This window comes from Polypterus senegalus, chromosome 18 (assembly GCF_016835505.1).
Source record: "Polypterus senegalus isolate Bchr_013 chromosome 18, ASM1683550v1, whole genome shotgun sequence".
Taxonomy (NCBI): domain Eukaryota; kingdom Metazoa; phylum Chordata; class Cladistia; order Polypteriformes; family Polypteridae; genus Polypterus; species Polypterus senegalus.
Window position 1 is genome coordinate 10,535,696 of NC_053171.1, and position 16,936 is coordinate 10,552,631.

Consider the following 16,936-nt stretch of genomic DNA (forward strand, 5'->3'; position numbering starts at 1 on the left):
GTACATCTAATACATTGTATAAAGCAGATCGTGTGTTTGTCTGGTATGCAGATCCACACTCTTGACCTTATCGCCACCAAATTTTGAACAGAGAAGACTGGTATATGATTTGTTATAAAATGTAGTTGCCGCCCATCCTCTCCAGGTAGCGCCAAGTTCTTCAACTTGGGTTTGCATATCCATGTCTTGCATACGGCAAGGTGCTGGACAAGTGACCTCCAGGTCCACTAACTGTGACATGCTGGACTGTAGATCTGTATTCCATATGGTGAGACGCTGGACCAGTGACCTCCATCTCTACTAACTGTGACATACTGGAGTGCAGAACTCCTGGTCTATACTGCAACACACTGGACAAGTGACGTCCAGGTCTTCTAACCGTGACATGCTGGACTGCAGATCACTATTCCATGCTGTGACATGCTAGACAAGTAACCTCTATGTCTCCAGTGACACGCTGGAGTGCAGAGCTCCTGGTTCATATGGGGAGACGCTGGATCAGTGACCTCCAAGTCCACTAACTGAGACGCTGGATCAGTGACCTCCATGTCTACTGTGACATGCTGGACTGCAGATCGCTGTTCCATACTGTGACACACTAGGGAGTGCAGGGCTTCTGGTTCATATGGTGACACACTAGACAAGTGACCTCCAGGTCCACTAACTGTGACATGCTGGACTGCAGATCGCTATTCCATACTGTGACACACTAGACAAAGTGACCTCCATGTCTACCACATGCTGGACTGGACACATCTTGTGAGGCAGTGAAGTGCAGAGCCACTGGTCCATATGGCGAGATGATGGGCAAGTGACCTCCAGGTCCACTAACTGTGACATGCTGGACTGCAGATTGCTATTCCATACTGTGACACACTAGACAAAGTGACCTCCATGTCTACCACATGCTGGACTGCAGAGATGCAGGCAGCAGATGCTCAATCAGGGGCTCCAAGATCCACTTTATGAACCAAAAGTACGTCTCACATGGTATCGTTGAATGGTGATGAAAAGACAACTGCAGGAGTAGGACATGCATGTTTGTTGAGTGGAGGCTCCGCTGAATATTTTGTGTTTTTTATAAATTGTTTGAAGAGATACCGGCCATTGTGCGTCTTGCTGGCTAATGAGAATTTGGTGAGAGGTTTGTCGCGTGTGCTTGTTCTGCACAGGGCGCGTCCTCATTTATGTAAATACATATTCCACAGAAATCGCCTGTCCTCCTTGACAGGAAGAGTCATTATCTTCTTTTCAGCTGCTCCCGTTAGGGGCAGCCACAGCTGGTCATCTTTTTCCATATCTTCCTGTCCTCGTCATTTTGCACGGTCACCCCCATCCCATCACCTGTATGTCCTCTCGCCACATCCATAAACCACCTCTTAGGCCATCTTCTCCTCTTTCCTGGCAGTTCTATCCTTAGCATCTTTCTCCTAATATACCCAGCATCTCTCCTCTGCACATGTCCAAACCAACGTAATCTTGTCTCTCTGACTTTGTCTCCCAACCGTCTAACCTGAGCTGGCCCTTTAATGTCCTCATTTCTAATCCTGCCCATCCTCGTCGCACCCAATGCAAATCTTAGCATCTTTAACTCTGCCACCTCCAGCTCTGTCTCCTGTACCACCGTCTCCAGCCCATATACCATAGCTAGTCCTGTAGACCTTCCCTTTCACTCTTGCTGATACCCGTCTGTCACAAATCACTCTTGACACTCTTCTCCACCCATTCCACCCTGCCTGCACTCTTTTTTTTCACTTCTCTTCCACAATCCCTGTTACTCTGTACTGTTGATGCCAAGTATTTCAACTCCTCCATCTTCGCCAACTCTACTCCCTGCATCCTCACCATTCCATTTGAGAGGAAGAGTCAAGCAATAAAAAAACAGCTGTCTGTGAAGCCTCAGGAGTGGCACAGTCAGCTCCTCGATGTTCTGCCATACGCCACCTGCATGCCATAAGCGGCCCCTGGTGTTACACTTTACATGGAAAATACTTTTGTAGTTGCATTTTTGCCATGAAAGGTACCATAAAAAAAATAAAAATCCCTGACTGTGCGGATTAATTGGCACGGGCCTTTCATCCTGACATGGAGAACAGGGTCCATCCCTGGAGGTTTGTTTTCTGGCCTGCGTGTGAATGCTAGCCTTGGAGTTAATTAGCACGTTGTCAAACAAAGTCTGGCGAGAGAGCCTTCGAGCGGGAAGCAGAGGTGCGGAAACAAATGGGCGCGCTCACTCCCAAGCACTGCCGAGTCCCAGGCGCCGTGCCAGCGAGAGGCGGGTAGCAGCCACGGCCTGTGTAATTTGCCGCAGCACACTAGCATTTACTCCGGGCCCATTATTTTGTTCTGTGTAGCATGAGGCGGCCGTGCCAGCGGATAACACCACACTCGCGGACCACGGGCATTTCCTCCTAGTGCTGTTCTTGTCACACACCCCCATGCAACATGCTGGGGTACAGTCTATTCTGGGTGAGGAATTCAAGATAAAACCATTTCTATGAATAATGTCGTCTGTATAATTAAGAGACGCTTTGGCCTGGATGGCTTCATGGTATGCAGCAGAAGTATTTACCTCACAGCACAATCCACTCATTCTCTCCGTCTCCTCCAATCGTCTGCACTGCGCTTTTACATTCCTGTTAAACATTTTTGGTATAATAATAATAATAAATGCTCCTCCCTCTCTCTCGGCCTGTAATGGTAATGTGTTGTCAATGTTGCTTTTCTTGCTTAAGATTATTCTATATGATCAATAATGACTTTACAAATCGCTTCACAACTGTCTCTCCGTGTTTAGCACATGTGGGTAGTCGGGTGCTGCTGCTTCACTGCTCCGGGGTCCTGGGCTCAAACCCTGCAGTTGAACTCCATCTGTGTGCGGTTTGCATGTTCTCCCAGTGTCTGTGTGGAGTTTCCTCTTCATTTGCCTTGTATAATTAGATGTGGGTGAATGGTTTTCCACTGTGTGCCCACCACAGCCAGGATGGGTGTCCAGTCCTCGTCACGCTGAACTGGATTAGAAAACGGAGCGACTGAAACAAAGGACTTTAGAACTTCAGGACTTCCCTCCGTTTTTTGCTCGGTGTGCTCTGCGCTCCTCCACAGTGCGGCTGTGACACGTGTGACACCTTCCACTTTTTTCTTTTATTCGTTTGTTTTGCTTCAGTTCTGCATCTCAACCGCAAAATGCTTTCCAATTGTTTCTTACGTTCAGTCAATTTGTATGTTGCCTTTCATGCTGAGCACGTTTACAAAGCCCCCCAGTGCTTTGCCTTTTTCTTTCCTGTGTTATATAGTGCCTTTCATGGTAAGCCCTGGTCTGCAGTGTTTCCATATCATTTACAGTACCTGTCATTCTGAGTACTGTCATGGAAACCATTAATTACTGCTTTCTTTTTTTTTTCCCTCCTTATTTAAATTACTGTGTGTACCATATAGTGCCTTTCAATGTAATGGGAGGGACAGGAAGAGATGGCGTGCACAGGGCATTGTCTCCCCTGGAATGCCAGATGACAGCACTCTGGATTCACAGAGGGCATCATGGGAACTGGAGTTCTTTGGCTCAGCCCTGTTGGGTTACAGGGTGTCACCAAATAGGGGTGCAGTGGGGACTAACTGGCCTTACTTAATGGGGGTCCCACTTCACCCAAAAGTGCGCCAGGGCCCGGAAGTACTGTACTTCCTGGGAATTACTTTACTTTAAAGGAGCTGCCTGCCATAGCTCAGTCAGCCTGAGGAGGGAGGATGAAGCTTGCATGGATGAGCCAGTGACCAAGAGGGTATTGCTGTCTGCTTGCTGTTTGATGCTTGTATTGAGCTTAGTGCTGTGGGAAACGCTTATTGGAAGAGTCTCCCATGAATAAACCTCTCTTTGTGCTTTTACACTTGTGTCCAAGCTTTTGTGTCAGGTGTTTGGAGAGCTGGAGCACCCCCTAGTGGCCACAGTGACTAATATGGATAGATAGAACTTTGTTTGGCCCCAAGCAGAAATTTGGGTTTGTACAGAAGCTCTTTAAATACATAAATAAAGAAATACCTATCGATCCATTATCCAATCCTCTATATCCTACCTACAGGGTCACAGGGGTGTTTGCTGGAGTCATTCCCAGCCAACACAGGGCACAAGGCAGGAAACAAACGCCGAGCAGGGCGCCATGCAAACTCCATGCAGGGTGGACCTAGGAAGTGAACCCGGGTCTATAAAGAAATATGTGCCACGGAGGCTGTTGTCTTATCCTTGAACCTTTTGTGAAAGTGTTTGATCTTTGGACTTCAGGCTTCACACATTTAGTTTATGCCTATATTTTGACATTTACTACTAAAATATGAAAAACGTTTCAGTTTTAGCAATGTTTTTACACAGATAATTGTAGAAAGGGAACACACATGAAATGCATGTGTTCCAAATAAAGATCTATTATTTCCACTCTAAAACTCCAGCACTTCACTCCCAGATAATCAATCAAGGCATGAGCTGGGAGAACTCTGCACGTTCTGCAGCAGTGGGAGGATAGAATAGCAGGCTGCTTGCTGCTTGTCTTTATCGGCACATTTACAGGACAAAAGACGCTGACGGAGAGGTGCGAACGGATTTAATGTGGGCCAGATCGAGTTTGTTTTTTTTTTTTTGTTTTTTTTTTTTCCTCGTAAGCTCTGGTAATTCTAGTGTTAAATGTAAACCTGTGGTCCATCTGGACTGGTCTTGCCATTTTACAGCCACCTAAAAGGCTGTCATTGACAGTAGAAGCTCTCCATTATCCAGGCTAGCTAGCTTATGTCTGTCTGGGAAGTTGTTTTTTGGTTATTATATTATAATATATACACACACTTTTTTTTTTTTTTTTTTTTTCCCTTCTATCGTGCCTTTGTAAACATTAATTGACCTCTTTGGGGACAAATAAAGTGTAAAGTATATTGAATTTCATGCTGAATACCATTACAACGTGCTTACAAGTGTTTCCTATATTGTACAGGTCCTTGAAACAAAACTTAATAGCGTTCACGGTGAAAGACATTAGAACAGCCCAACAAAGCTCACCAGTCCTATCCACTTATTTCTTTCAAAAAAACATCAAGTTGAGTTTTGAAAGTCACTAACGTCTTACTGGGTAGTCTACCACACTACTCGGTCTCTTATTCCAAGTGTCTATGGTTCTTTGTGTAAAGAAAAACTTCCTAATGTTTTGTGTGACATTTCCCCTTAAGTTTCCAACTGTGTCCCCGTGTTCTTGATGAACTCATTTTAAAGTCACCGTCTCGATCCACTGTACTAATTCCCTACATAATTTTAAATACTTCAGGCAGGTCTTGTCTTAATCTTCTTTTGTTTAAACTGTAAAGGCTCGGCTCTTTTAATCTTTCCTCAAAATTCAACCCCTGTAGCTCTGAATCAGCCTAGTCGCTCTTCTCTGGACCTTTTCTAGTGCTGCTATGTCCTTTTTTTTAGCATTCTAGCATGACTTATGAATTGTCTGTATGCTAAATAATACATTTGATACTTTTAATAACTTATTTCTTAGTAATTGATGTGTTTAATATTTCTTGAGCTTCAACTAAAGATACATTTTTCATAATTTTATTGTATGTTGCGTTAACGCGTATCTGCGTCTCGCTATTTCATGGATCTCAGACTCCAGTCCTGGAGGGCCGCAGTGGCTGCAGGTTTTCATTCTAACCCTTTTTTTCCTAAAATCAGTGACCTGTTTGTGCTGCTAATTATCTTCTTTTGAATTCATTTTAATTGACTTGCTCTTGAAGACTCAGACCCCTTAATTGTTTTGTTTTTTCTGAATTAGCAGCCAAACAATAATGAGATACACAATGAGCCAAAACTGGCGTCCATCATACAATATCTGAACATTTTAAAAAGGGTGGAGGTCTCAGGAATGTTGATTTTCTCAGGTCCCCAAAATATTTTACCAGTGCTGCTCTTAGAAAAGTAAAGAAAACAATTTTGGAAATGTCTGCTATTGCCCAATGAGAGCAGCAACAAGCCATGGAATTGAAGAATAAGTTAATTTAACGACGAGACTCGGCGCCTGATTAGGCAACTGGTTAGAGTGAAATTGGTAAAGTTTGAGGCCTTGACGTAATTGGCCTTTTGTTGGCTCCCTAACTTCACTTTTCACTTCTGTTTGGGTGCCATTTAAGGAAAAGAAATGAAGCAATTCAGAGGAACGATGAAGAAATTCAGTGGAACAAATCTTAAACAAGTAAATTTTAAAATGAACAGAAAAGGAGTTAATTAGCAGCAAAAAACTGATCACGAATTAAGAAAAGGGTTTGAATGAAAACCTGCAGCCACTGTGGCCCTCCAGGACTGGAGTTTGAAATCCCTGCGTTCTTTCTTATAAACAGCCTGTCTGATACTTTTCTTTTTCTACGGCCAGCTGTAAGCTGTGATGCCTTTTTTGACACGTCTCCCACAGTCCGTATTCTTTCACCCTGCGTACTACGATGAAGGTTCCAGCCTGTGTATTACTCAATGCTCTTTTTGCGTCGAGCCTTCTCTTTCCATCATGTTATCCTTTGTTTTTCCTCACTCAAAGGGATCGCTGCCCCTGTTCATTTTATTTACCTCAATTGTCTGCCCAACTCTTGGTCTCATCATATCTCATTGTGATTTTCTTTCACAGTATATCAGTCCATGAGGAAGACCGTAATTGGGAAGCGCAGAAACTTGCCAGAAGGAGCACAGCTATGGATGACCGCAGGTCAAGAGGGAGCTAAGTTGGAAAGTCGAGACCTGAGAGAGAGAGACGGAAGTTCTCCTGTGAAGGTGCAGAGTGACGTGGAGGGAGACTGTGATATCTGATTGCTCGGTCACAGCGACTGCTGCTCTTCACTCAAGTTTCTCTTTGTAAAGACTGCATGAAGAAACCATCCAGAAGTGGACTGCAGACCAACACCACAGCTAAAGTGGTCACTTTTACAAGGAAATAAATACAAAGGCTTGTAACCAATCAAGAAGAAGATTTCATCTTGTGGATACGCTTGCATCTTGTCCACCGAGTGAGTAATTTTGTTTTAGCTTTCAAATTCATATTTCAAAATCTCATGGAAGTTTAAGAGTACTTCCTAAAATGTCTAGTATCTTGCATCTTCTTTCGGCTGCTCCTGTTAGGGGTCGTCACAGCGGATCATCTTGTTCCATATCTTCCTGTCCTCGTCATCTTGTTCTGTCACACCCATCACCTGCATGTCCTCTCTCACCCCATCCATAATCCTCCTCTTAGGCCTTCCTCTTGCCTGGCAGCTCTATCCTTACTACTACAACAACAACATTTATTTGTATAGCATATTTTCATACAAATGATGGAGCTCAAAGTGCTTTACATGATGAAGAAAGAGAAAAAAGACTAAATAAAAATTAGAATAAGGGAACAGTAATTAACATAGAACAAAAGGAAGGTCTGATGGCCAGGGATGACAGAAAAAACAAAACTCCAGACGGCTGGAGAAAAAATAAAATCTGCAGGGGCTCCAGGCCACGAGACCACCCAGCCCCCTCTAGGCATTCTATCTAACATAAATGATCAGTCGTCCTTGTGTTCAGGGTTCTCATGGAAGGACTTGATGATGACGGTCATGTGGACTTCTGGCCTTTAATCCATCAATGTAGGAACATCACGGTGCTTTGATCAAGTGGTGGTGGTGCAGATCACCACCACAGAAAAATGGAAAAAGAACAGAAGAGAAAATGGGAGTTAGTACAGATTTTGAATATGAATACCATGAATAATAATGATAATTAATTGAATATACAGAGCATCAGGATTAAACTAAGATGAAGCTATGAGAAAGCCATGTTAAAGTAAATATATACATACACTAGCAAAATACCCGCGCTTCGCAGCGGCGAAGTACTGCCTTAAAATTTTTATTAAGAAGAAAATTAAACCTTTTAAACTGAGGGAAAATATGCCAATAATTATTTGTTAAGGATCTCTTTGTATACCACATTGTGGGTTCGGCCCTCTGGTTGTAATATGACCAAGCTGTGCGCTGAGCTTACTCTTGAGCATGTAACGTACAGTCGGCCATGTGAACAGTAATCTTGTCTCAAATCTCACAGCTTGGATTGCTGCTGTCATAATCGGTTTGAGTTTCATGGTTTGTTTCAATTACGACAGTATTTGTAGGACTTGTGTTGAAGTGACATTCGGCATCTGTCAAGCGTTGTAAGGTTTCATCAATAACTTCACATCCAGCTTTTGAGAGTTTAAACATTCATAAACATCAAAGTGTCCACTACTGAAATCGTCACCTGTCAATCTAAGATGTTTAAGAGGCATTGGCGGTTGTCGAAAGGTGTAAAATATTTGGCCATTTCGGTACACTTGAAAGCGACAACCGAACAATTCAGCGGCAGCCATCAACTCACATGCAGATCCATAGGTGAAGGGCTTAAGCATTTCACTCTTCTAGTGCTCCTGTGTAGTCTAATTATCTCCTGTACGTCATCAGTCCACACCTTGAACCTGTGCCAGTCATTCAATACATAAGACACAATGTTCCTCCGGATATCAAGAGTGAGCCTGATATGGCCGTGCAATATGTAACACAGAGAATGGAAAAGGTAGGTGCCATCTCCGGGCATGGAAAACACTCGGTAAGTGACAGTTCTTTGATCGATGGTGATCACCTCGATAGACATGTTAATGGGGGTACGGTTGGAACGATAAAGGAAATGGGTACCTGAATAATGTAAAGTAAGTCTACTTTACATTATTCAAGTCTACTTATTAATCGTAATAAATGAACAATAAAACAGCGGAGAAGCCATGGATTAAATAAAAAGGCTGTAGTTATCAGCAGGGAGACGTCAATCCCGTGGCGCAGCAAGAAAGGGAATGTAGAGACTGAAGCGATGGACGGCCTTATATAGGCAGGCAGCCAACAACGTGGGAGGCGTTGGGATGGAGGACCCAACGCCTCACACGGTGACCGAGCTGCAGGCTATGGACGTATATATGTACGTAAGTAGGATTCAGTTAGCGTTGGGAACCCGCGTACCAAATTTCTTTAAGATGGGCCCATAAGTAACAAAGACCATTGAAAAGTTCAATGTGGCGGCTGACAGTGGCGTCATACCACCGAAATAAGTACGTACATCGGTTTCGGTTAGCGCAGGGAAGCCGCCTACCAAATTTCGTGAAGATGGGACCATGAATAAGAAAGTTCAACATGGCAGACGTTGACCGTTGCGTGTAGAATTTTGAAATGAAACCTGCTTAACTTTTGTATGTAAGCTGTAATGAATGAGCCTGCCGAATTTCAGCCGTCTACCTACACGGGAAGTTGGAGAATTAGTGATGAGTGAGTCAGTCAGTCAGGGCTTTGCCTTTTATTAGTATAGATTCATGCATACATACATACATTCAGGGCTTGTATGATGACCGACCGAACTGATGAACTACAATCAATGATATGACTGATTATATATGTGTGTGTGCTATAGGATTTTTCAAAACCAATGGTAATGTGTCTGAAGTGCCATTTTATTCCATGATTTTTATAACTGTATGCTTTACAGAACGCATTCCAAGAGGTGTTGCATCACAAACGTTACCCCCAAATATACCAGCCAGAGTACAACTGCCAGACAGATGTAAGTCGACTTATATTTCAGTTTAAAATCTTTGGAGGATACACACATCAAAAGTAGTTTGTTCTAATGTTACTCGGCTCGCTGGGCAAATCACAAAACCTGGACCTGCTTCAGGAAGACCTCAAATGAAGTAGTGAATCCTGCCTTTGAAACTCGCTCTCAAGTACAAATCTGATCCTTTTTGTTAGTCGGTGTGAAGATGCATTGACTGGATTACTTATTTCAGCCATTCCTTTTCTTAATTTGACAGTAGTCAAAAGGTGTCAATATCCATACATATTTCAATAGTTTCTAGGACCTTGGGCTTATACAGCTACACTCTCCCTCCCTATCGATCGATCTATCTATTGATCAATCGATCGTATAAGCCCAGGGTCCTAGAAACTATTGAAATCATCAGAGGAAAAAAAATGTCAAATGTAGAAATGTCAGTAAATTGAAAGGAACTGCTCTGGGTGTGTCTCGCCTAGGAGGATTCGTTTTGCCGACATGCTCGCATCACTTGTGTATTAGCAGCAGGAGGAAAAGTATAAGGGGTTTTGCCGATGTTAGTGGCTAAGCGACTTGGTCTTCAGAAGGTTTCATTTTGCCGATGTGCTCGCCTCGCTTGTGTATTTAGCGGCTAAGCGAGTTTTCAGTTTCCTTACCCCAACTCCACCTCTCCCTTCCAAACTGGACAGACCGACAGATACACACACTTCCACGTGGACATTTATATATATATATATATATATATATATATAAGAGAGAGTGTGTGCTTCTGTACACACGTACGCGCGCAGACAGACACACACACACACACACACACAGTATGTATACACGAGGGTCGTTCAAAAAAGATTCCGCACTTTTATGTTTTGTTGGAAACGGTGAAGGCAGGAGTAGTTATTGGTCGTGTCTGAGAGCGTCATGTGACTAGCTCTGTCTGGCCAGCCGGCTGCCCTTGCAGTTTAGTATCAGAGTCCTCACCCTGTGGTGAAGATGGTTGCAAAATCGTATAAATTGCACCAAAGAGGACCAGCGTTCTGTCATACGCTTTTTGAGGGCAGAAGGTGTGTGGGGAGCACAAATTTGTCTCCCATGTGTGCTCCATATGGAGATAAAGTTCTCTCTCGTAGAGTCGTCTATGATTGATTGAAATGTTTGAAAATGGCCGTACTAGTGTGACGGATGTGGAGCGCTTATCGTGATGATAATGATGTGAAAGCAGCGGTGGATAAGCGCTCAACCAAAACATTTTTTTTTTGCTGATGGCATTAAAAATTTGGTACAACGCCGGGATCCCAAAGGAAGGTGGCTATGTAGAAAAGTGATGTGATTTGTTTTTGAAATTCTTAATAAATACTTAAACTTTTTGAATGTCCCTCGTACTTTATGTACACACACATACATATACATACACAGTTCTAAAGATATTTATTCTCTAAGCTTATAACAAATGCTTCCACATGCAAATTGGATCCAATATCTACAAGCTTTAAGTCCTGTCTGTCACACATTTTCCCCCATGATAACTACTATAGTTTAACTCTTCCCTTACTACAGGCACGACCCCCTCTCACTAAAAACAGCCACGATTACTCCAGTTCTGAAGACACCTGGTTTAGACCCTAATATCCTTAACAATTATCGGCCTATCTCGAATGTTCCATTCATTTTGAAAGTTCTCAAAAAGATAGTTGCCTCCCAACTTCAGTCCCATCTTTCAAAAAAAATAACCTTTTTTGAACAGTTTTTTTCAATCTGGGTTTTGTCCAAAACACGGCACAGAAACTGCCCTGGTCAAAATCACAAATGATCTTCTCCGGGCAGCTGACATGGGACTTTTATCAATTCTTGTGCTTCTTGACCTCCGTTCTGCATTTGACACCATATCTCGTCAGATACTTTTGAAACGACTCGCTAGTTTTGGGGGTCTGTGGCCTTGTCCTCCAATAGTTTCCTTCTTACCTCACTGATAGAATGCAATTTGTTCAAGTAAAGGGCTTTAAATCAAATCTGAGAACGCAGTCGTTACTCGGGGAGTCCCTCGGGGTTCTGTTTTGGGGCCGCTTTCTTTTTTCTCATTTTTATCTTCCCAATAGGTAATATCTTTCAGCACCATGGTATTAAATTTCATTGTTACGCTGATGACGCACAGCTATATCATCTATCCATTAAATCCACTTCTGTTTTCCCTCCAGATACTTGTATGGCATGTGTCCAAGACATGAAGTCATGGATGACTCACAATTTTCTCCAATTTAAACAGCAATTAAACTGAGGTGCTCCTCATTGGTTCTAAATCCACACTTGCTAAGGTTAACCATTCTTCTATTTTAATTAACAATATTAACACAAACAAACATGTCTCCCCAGGCCAAGAGCCTGGACGTCCTTTTAGACAGTACTCTCTTGTTTTCTTCCCATATACTGTAAGTAACATTTCTTGGACTGCCGCCTTCCATCTCCGAAACATTTCTAGACTTCGTCCTGTTCTTAAGCAACACAGAACTGAAGTATTGGTTAATGTGCTCGTCGCCTCATGTATTAGTGTAATGCTATTCTATCTGGCATCCCACAAAAACTTATCCATCAATTACAACTTATTCAAAATTCTGCTTCCAGGATAATAACCTGCAGTTCTAAATCCACTGAATATATCGCACAGATTCTCTCTCAACTTCACTGGCTCCCTGTTAACTACCGAATACAATACTAAATACCGCTCTTAACATTTAGAGCTGTCCACACCTCGCTGATCTCCTACAGACGGACGACACTCTCGCTCACTCGAATCCTCATCTGCAGCTCGACTTTCTGTACCACACGTCAAACTCTAATCCATGGGAGGTCGAGTGTCTCTCCTAGTGCTCCTCATCTCGGGAATTCTCTTCTTTCTCATATCTGTCAACTCGACTCAATAACACATTTTAAAAAAGCCCTCAAAACTACTCTCTTCAAACTGGCATGCCAACTATGAATTTAACACTGTTAATGCCTGTTTTCATTGTATGTTTGGTACTACCTCTGTATCTTATTATTGTTGTATGATTTGTCGTCCTCTTTGTTTTTATATTTTACTAGCTGAAATACTCAGCATTGCCAGGGAGGAAAATTTTTAAAGTGTTTTTTTTTAATTGAGAAAAATCTAATTAAAAAAAAACAAAAAAAAACACTTTTTTAAAAATTAACAAACAATGAAGACTCGCTAATGTGCTTGTCTTTCGGATGTGTATGTATATTCTCATCCATTGATGCTCGTAACCGGCCAACTCGATTTAATATCAAAAGCAACAGGGGCACACGTGGCACTCGAACATAAAGAATGCTGGCAGTCGCCTCCAGTTCGCCCTCTGGTGGTCGTTCTGACTGTCGACTGGATGATGATGTGCATACAAGATCACCACCACCATACCCAGATGGGGTACGTTTAGGGTTGATTTCACCCTACAGTATTTTTTGTTTCATGAAAATTGCTATATATATGTGTGTGTGTGTATGTGTGAATTAAATTAATGCTGTTTAACGGCCGACCCCTTACCCAGACCGGCCACTACACTACCAAGACTATTCCTTGGATAACCTGAGGCTTCTTTATCTAGTAACAAGCCGTATTCCTTACAGATTATTTTTCCTGACACAACAAAATAACAAACATACAGTAGACAGAAAAGTAAAATCAAACACGGATATATTGTAAATTTACATTATTGAATATTTGTTTGTGTGTACAAAACACCACTATCCCAATGATACCAGTGGACTAATGATAAAAAACACAAATATACAAATATTTACAAAGAACCCTCCCTTGCCCCTAAACACTGACTGAACAAACGCAAACACAGATGAAATGATAAACGGCAGTTGAAATGGAAATGATAGACGAGTCCAAAAGCTAATAAAGCGTTGGATATTGGCTGGTGTGAAATTTTGCTTCCTTCCCGACAATACAAAAAAAATAAAACCCCTCACCGTAAGTGTCCTACGCAGTGGTTGGCAAAAGTCCAAACCCCAGGGTTTCTCTGTACTGGCTATTGTGTTTAATAATCCGGATCCTGAAGAGGCAAGTAATGGACTGGTACGATGATCAGAATTGAGTTGAAATATGCATAAAACGATTCTTTTTCTTTCACGCCCTCTTTTGCCGTTTGCTCGTCTTGTTTAAATGCAGAATCCCGGATGTAATTGGTGGATCTAATGGGCAATTTCCGTCTCTGGGTCGCGGTCTCCCTCCATCATCCTTCCCCTTTTCACTTGCTGGGACAACATTTACTGATACATACCGTATAACAGACAGTAGACGTGACGATGAAACGAAACGCAACTCGGCACAAACACAGGATATGCCCATCATTATGTAGCCCCACTGCAGTTGTTTAATTCATTGTAAGGTAACCTTGAGTGTTAAATGTGCCTATTAAATAAAATGTAGTAGTATTATTATTATTATCATTATTGTTTTTGGTTACAATAACTAAATGCCAGATTGCTCAAAATGCCTGCCATATCTTGAAGGGCCTCAAGACAGAATTGTGTTCCTTGACAGGAGAAGCACTGGGAAGGCCTGCTCTGCTGTTCCATCGTCTGTTTTTTTTATAAAACATCCTATTTTTTTTTTTTTTTGCAGGAATGCCAATCCTGAAGCCCTCCCGCAGCTCTGGGAATGGAGTTGGAGGTTCCCAGCGACGAGTCCGGCTGAATGCCGCCATGATTTCGGCTCCACTGGGAGATTTTAGGCACACCATGCATGTGGGCAGAGGTGGGGATGCATTTGGAGACACCTCGTTTCTATCCAATCATGGCCCAGCAAAGGATCCTGAATCCCCCCAGCTCACCCCGTCCAATAACAACAATCACCACACTCCGCCTATGTCTGCCAGAAATCCTGAAAATGAAGTTGATTCTTTCAATGCCAGCGTCAAAACAAAAGCCACCAACAACAATGGGATCTCGAAAAGTGGAGATATGGAAAAAGTGAGTGATGGGGGATTTGGGAGAAAAGAAGAGTGCAATGTAGTGGAAGGGATGTCCAGTTTCTATTCCTACACTAGCCCCCTCAACTCCCCCCTCAAACATTCTGAATCCATTCTGTCCTTCAGCCTGGATCTTGACTTGGGCCCCTCCATGCTGGGAGATGTACTGGGAGTGATGGAGAAGGAAGGCGGTGGGGTGAGGGATATGGAGTGGATGGATGAGAACTGTTTTCCAGAATTAAGCCCTTTCCAAGAAGGGTCAATCAGAAGAGAAGGGACAGCCCAGGATCAGTGGAGTACAAGACTGGCAAAGCCAGATGGACAGGAAGCCTCCCTTTCACAAGACGCTGAGTCAGCCAATGGGACTGAAATATTTGCTGACTCCACCCCCACTGAGAGCCCGGACCACACCCCCACTAACAGGAGTCACACCTCCTCGGTGAGCTCCGAGTATGAAGGGGTCACTGAGAAGAAGCCCATTCGGGCAGGTAGTCAGTCCTCCGCCCATCGGTCAGAATCTGAAGGAGAGGAGAGCACCCACAGCTACACATTTGAAGACGAGATCGACGAGATGGATGATGAGATTGGCCTGTGAAACGGGGCAAGAAACCCAACTGTGGATTACAATGCAAACCATTTCTTTGAACTGACGCAAGTGAAGTGCCAAAGAGACCACACTGAGTGGGGTGGCAGAAAGCAGTGCTTGCAGTTTCTAATTTGTGTTCTTTTCATTCAAGGGAGGAAGCAAATCATTCCAGTATAGTCACATCTACTTGCATGACAATTTAGTTATTTCAAATTGTTCTATTGTTTTATAACTCTCTCAATAATTCCCCCCTTAGGCACCCTCATGATGTATGTAAAATATATCCATATGTATTGCATGAACACCTCCATAGATATGAAGCTGAAGGGTAAAGATGGAGTTCACACTTTCTGGTGTATGGGCTCATTATAACAGTTGCCATAAAGACTTTTGCCCGATCCTAAGTGTAAAATGCATATTTTCAAAAATGCCCCAAAGACGCTAAAAACACTCAATCGAGAGATCGAAGACGGGATGCAAATCTCGGCAGATGTTGTCTCCTCATTTCCTGATAAGCGTACATTGGAAGTCGTACACGGATGCGTCTTTGATTTTTAAATATAACTAACTGACTTTTGGATTTTTGAATTCTTTTGCACAATTTGGAGGTTTAATGAAGCACCATTTATGATGAGATGAGAATGGAGGAAATCCAGCCAGTAAATAAGAAAAAGTGATCGGGCCATTAGCTGTTGGGTTTGATGCGACCAGTCGCGTTCAGAGACGCCATTCACAGTGGAAGTCGCACGCTCTTGTTGTTAATTTTGAAAGAGGGATCACATTTTTGAACCAATAATTCTTTCCAGAACACAAGTGATGGGACAAAGCGGAGTCTTTTATAATCGACAAGGGGTATAAGCAAGCGACCGAACTGAAAACTAATAAGCTAACTCTAAACTCGGCTGGTTCATTTTCATTTTTGGGCAGATCGCTACTGTCTAAATTTGAAAATGTGACCGGATTTGGACTATTAAACTCCTTTGAACATACTAAGGTTGTTTGATTCAGTCCGTGTTAATGTACGGCCTGTAGGTAGATTAGAGAGCCGTGACGTGTGGTATTTTATAGAAGAATGTTAAATTTCCTGGATGGATAATATAATGAATGAAGAAATATTAAAAAGAGCACAGGTGGGAAGTAAGTAGTAAGTGAGATCAAGCAGTTTGGTGGGATCCTTTGGTGGGGGTTTGGTGAGGACCACATTGGCGGCAGGTTTTCATTCTATCCCCTTAATTGGTGACCAGTTTTTGCTGCTAATTAACTCCTTTTCCATTCATTTTAATTGACTTGTTTTTAAAGATTTGTTCCGTTGAATTTAATTTCTTTTCCTTAAATGGCCGCCAAACAGAAGTGAAATGTGAAGTGAGTGAGCCAACAGAAGACCAGCAAAGTCAGGGCCTCAAACTCCAGCCAGTTGATTAATTGGATGATAATTGAACCCGTTCTTTAAATCCATGGCTTGTTGCAATAGCAGACATTTCCAAAATTTTATTTTTTTCTCTTTTCTAAGACCACCCTTAAAATGTTTTGGGGACCTGAGCAGATCAACATTTCTGAGCCCTTCACAACTTCTTTATTTTCAGATATTGTATGATGGACGCCAGTTGTTTTGGCTCAATTTGTATCATTTGTTTGGCAGCTAATTAAGGAAAAAGAAACAATTGTGGGGTCTGAGTCTTTTAAGAGCAACTCAATTAAAATGAATGCAAAAGAAGTTAATTAGCAGCAAAAACTGGTCTCTCATTAAGAAAAGGGATAGAATGAAAACCTGCAGCCACTGTG

The 16,936-nt window shown here is 42.6% G+C and overlaps 1 protein-coding gene across 4 annotated transcripts in view; it reads left to right on the plus strand.

Moving 5' to 3' along the window:
• The window catches only part of cdc42ep5 (CDC42 effector protein (Rho GTPase binding) 5), a 55,145-nt gene extending 39,002 nt beyond the window's left edge, over positions 1-16,143 (plus strand). For all 4 annotated transcript variants that reach the window (XM_039741397.1, XM_039741398.1, XM_039741396.1 and 1 more), the window contains exons 2-3: positions 6,636-7,011; positions 14,223-16,143. In XM_039741397.1, coding sequence (XP_039597331.1) covers positions 14,225-15,163 — 939 coding nt within the window. In that variant the 5' untranslated portion in view covers positions 6,636-7,011; positions 14,223-14,224 and the 3' untranslated portion in view covers positions 15,164-16,143. The remainder of the gene's footprint in view (positions 1-6,635; positions 7,012-14,222) is intronic.
• The last annotated feature ends 793 nt before the right edge of the window (positions 16,144-16,936 follow it).